The sequence below is a fragment of the Chanos chanos genome, chromosome 9 (genome assembly GCF_902362185.1).
Source record: "Chanos chanos chromosome 9, fChaCha1.1, whole genome shotgun sequence".
Lineage (NCBI taxonomy): Eukaryota > Metazoa > Chordata > Actinopteri > Gonorynchiformes > Chanidae > Chanos > Chanos chanos.
In genome coordinates, this window is record NC_044503.1 from 31,903,244 (window position 1) to 31,906,983 (window position 3,740).

The window sequence follows — 3,740 nt, forward strand, 5'->3', positions numbered from 1 at the left end:
ACAGGATGGAGAGATGACAGAGAAGGAGAGTGAGGGAGAGAAAGAGAAAGAGCAAAAGAGAACGAGAGAGAGAGAGAGAGAGAGAAAGTATCCTCTGGTATGAAAAACACAGATATTGCCATTAGGGTTTCAAATGTCAAAACGAGAGTGAGTCTGAGTGTGTGTGTGTGTGTGTGTGTGTGTGTGTGTGTGTGTGTGTGTGTGAGTGAGAGAGAGAGCTTATGTAGCCTTCTATCTATACGCAGAGCAGAGATTCTTCAGGACTAAATGACATTATCATTCTCGGTTTATGCCAGTCTGTAAAAAGTGTGTGATGTCATTTTTGACCTTGGGTTTCGAATCGTCAGCAGGTTTTCCATCCCCCCTCTGTCCTACTGAATTTTATCTACAGTATGGTTGTCATGGCAATACTTTTTCTGCTTTGTCATGACCGTTGGTGTCCAAACCTCCAATCCTTCAGGCGCTCTCTCTCTCTCTCTCCCCTCCCTTACTGCCCTGTCCACTCTCATCGCTCAGTTTGCCCTCTCTTTCTCTCTCTCTCTCTTTCCCTCATTCCCTCTCTCTGTGTGGGAGTCGCTTGCTGCTGGCAACCCTTTCCTACTTTAACCTCATTTCTCTCTCTCTCTCTCTCTCTCTCTCTCTCTCACCAACTCTCTCATCTGTACTCTTCTCCACAGTACTCCTCTTTCTAACCCTCCAAGCCGTGTGCAGCCGCGTGGAAGCTTCCGACAGCGCTGGATAAAACTTTCAGAATTAGCAGCGTAACTAATGCGGGCCTAGTTCACCCTAAGGTAGCGGGGGTTTATGACTCCCCGGTCGCTGCGCTTCCTCCCGTTGGCCTCTGGCTATACATCTGCCCCCTCGAAGCTCTTCTCCTCCAGGGGTTTCCCGATCCAGGAGCCGTAACCGTGTTGATCCAGCGCCTGGAAGAACTGTTTCTTGGCGAGCTGGAACGGCGCGGCGGCCGTCTTGGCGTGGGCGTAAGAGGGTAACGCCAGGAGGTCGGCTCTGCCCGCGCGTTGGCACACGGCACGGAAGAGGCGGAAGAGGTTGGACTTTGAGACGCGAGACACCTCCAGTTTAGGACTACAAAAAGAGAGAGAGAGAGAGAGAGTGAGAGAGAGAGAAATAGAAATCGAGGTTGCTAAACTTCCTTAAACACATCAGTGATTGAGAAAAATGGCGACTCATATCCGTCCATTAGATCATTAGATCTTTGGTTTCTGTCATAAGACGCACATCCTCTGAGATTTGGGTCATCAAGTCTCTGTGGTTCCACACTTAAATCCACATTTTGCCTCTGAGATCTTTGGTAAATCCACTGAATCTGCGGTTCAGCTCGTGATCTCTGGGGATGTGGTAGCGGGATCTGCGGTATAAGACCATTGGCTCAAACTCTGCGGGTCGTTAAGATCTATACCTGGACCCTTAAACTGGTGAACTAAGTCACCTTCAAAGCTCAAATCTCTCATCTTCTGGTACAGGCTAGGACAAACAAACCTCTAAATAAAGTCTCTGATTTAATATTATAAACTCTTAGATACCACTAGATCTAAATCTCCGATCTCTCACTCTTTAGTATGGACTATTACAAATACGTCTCTATCTCCCATGTCTTCTTCTGGTTCAGACTATTGGAACTGCAGCACAAGTCCAGGTATCTGCCCCTGAGGAGTCAACTAATACAGGTACAATAACTCAGATGACTCATTCAGATCTGTGGATCTCCAGATTACGTTTTTAGAAACAAGATCTAGATCATTCGCTGTTTGGTTTGTGTCGCCATATCTGTTGCTATGATTGGCTGTTTTTGAAGATAGCGCCAAAATGCCGCTCTGCGCTATTGGCTGGTTGGTGGGTTCCTCACCCGTCCACTTTGCCTTTGGTCCCGTCCAGCACCTCCACGTTCACGTTATCCGGGAGGCTCCAGTTGACGCTGGATTCTTTGGTCTTGCCCGTGTGTCGTGTGGAGTCGTACACGCTCACCCTCCCCACCTGAACGAAGAGCCAAGCAGGCGCGGGAAAAGTGGGAGTAACAAACGATAGAATGAAATTATAAGAGAGAGAAACAACGATGACAATATTAACTTCAGCTTTTTTGGTTTGAGGTCGACATTAATACAGTGGTCCTCATTTGCAACTGTATTACTTTTTAATTCTGGGTGCGGCTTTGTGTCAGTGTGTGTGTGTGTGTGCGTGCGTATCTGTGCATCTCTTGAAATCTACCTCTGGATGATTGAGGGCGAAGTTCGGCGGGAGGCCCTTGGCAAAGCCATCTCCATCTCTGGCCAATCGGCAGCACACCGCTCGGGTCAGGTGACCGTGACTGTACAGGTAGCCTCGAGGGTCATTCAGAAGAAAATGAGTGTAAGTACCATATAGTCATAAACCTCATATAACCGCTGTATTTCCACAGACATCCCAAAGATTAGCAACCTCGATACACCCCGCAGTTAACAAACCAAGAAACGGCCCATTGGTTCAGGGCTCTTTCACAGTGAATCCTATTGGACGTTCCTTAACTCGCAGCCTTCTGTAACCTGGATCTGACAGTTCTCTCTTTTTCGCGCTGGTCTTCGTTAGCCCCTGGCTTACATCATAATTCTGGTCCATTTGCAATTCTAAGCTTAGTTCTGAAATGTCAGGGCCAAACTGCTCCAGCCCCCCCCGGTGCGCCGCGAGGGGGGAAACTCGGTGTACCGGAAGCGAATGTGCCCGGTCGCTTGGCCCGGGGGGGCGCCAAGAGGCAACTTCTAGGTCGAAAAAAGCCGAGCGGCCGCGCCGGCCCGCGTCGGGGTTCTTACCGAGCGTGACTGAACGCAGGTAGACGGGGTGGATGAAGTGGCTGAGCAGCGCCCCCTGCAGGCCGAGCACGTTCCAGCGCAGGATCTTATCGCTGCAGCTCATGGTTCTCAATCGCTCGCCGTGCTGAATGCCGTCCCAGGTGGGTACTATGGCGCTGGACTCCACTGGGATAGTGCCTTCGCCTGAGAGAGAGCAAGAGAGAGAGAGAGAGAGAGAGATAGTGAGAGGGTTAGAGAGAGAGGGAGATAGTATACGTGTGATAAGATAAGGGGAACAAAACACAGTTGGCCAAAGATGAATACAGAAAGATGAAAATGAATGAATATGAATAAAAAAATGAATGAATGAATAAATAAATATGGTATGACAGAGAGGAGAGAATGGGAAAAAAAACCCCAAGAAGAAACACAAATGTAAAAAGATTTCAAAGAAGGCAGAGGGCAAGATGGAGAAAAGAGGTTGAGGAGGAAACAAAAACAAAAACAGCAAAACCTTTTTTGAAACAAAATCTCTATTATAAATCAAATCAACCCCAACCCTGAAGTCTTGGCAAAGCAACAGACAGAATTTTTCTCACTTAAAACCGCACTCAATAATTGTCCACATCTTCATTTAGCGTGTAAAAAAAAATAAGGGAATCGATAGGTGTTGTCTGACTGAGGCCTTTAAGGTTCATTTACAACCGCTTCTTCTTTTTTTTTTTTTTTTTTAACGTTCTGTTCATTTTGCCTAATTGTGTTTAATAAGCTAAACACTGCAGAGAGCCTAATTCTGGAGTCAGTAACAGATGAAGAGAACTGAGGTGTGTCCAATTTCAAGGCTAGAAAAGCCCTTGGAGAAAATTCCAGAGACTGTGAGGGTATTTCACATCAAATGAATCAAATGCTGACCAAAAAAAAAACCTGACCAAAGGGCCTCGATGAAAATAGGGGTTC

The 3,740-nt window shown here is 47.2% G+C and overlaps 1 protein-coding gene across 1 annotated transcript in view; it reads right to left on the reverse strand.

The window, feature by feature from the left end:
- Positions 1-628: 628 nt before the first annotated feature.
- Positions 629-3,740, reverse strand: part of adar (adenosine deaminase RNA specific) — a 12,940-nt gene continuing 9,828 nt past the window's right edge. Inside the window, exons 11-14 of the mRNA XM_030783591.1 lie at positions 2,805-2,987; positions 2,227-2,339; positions 1,868-1,995; positions 629-1,086 (exon numbers count right to left, since the gene is read on the reverse strand). Of these exons, the coding sequence (XP_030639451.1) occupies positions 846-1,086; positions 1,868-1,995; positions 2,227-2,339; positions 2,805-2,987 (665 nt within the window). The 3' untranslated portion in view covers positions 629-845. The remainder of the gene's footprint in view (positions 1,087-1,867; positions 1,996-2,226; positions 2,340-2,804; positions 2,988-3,740) is intronic.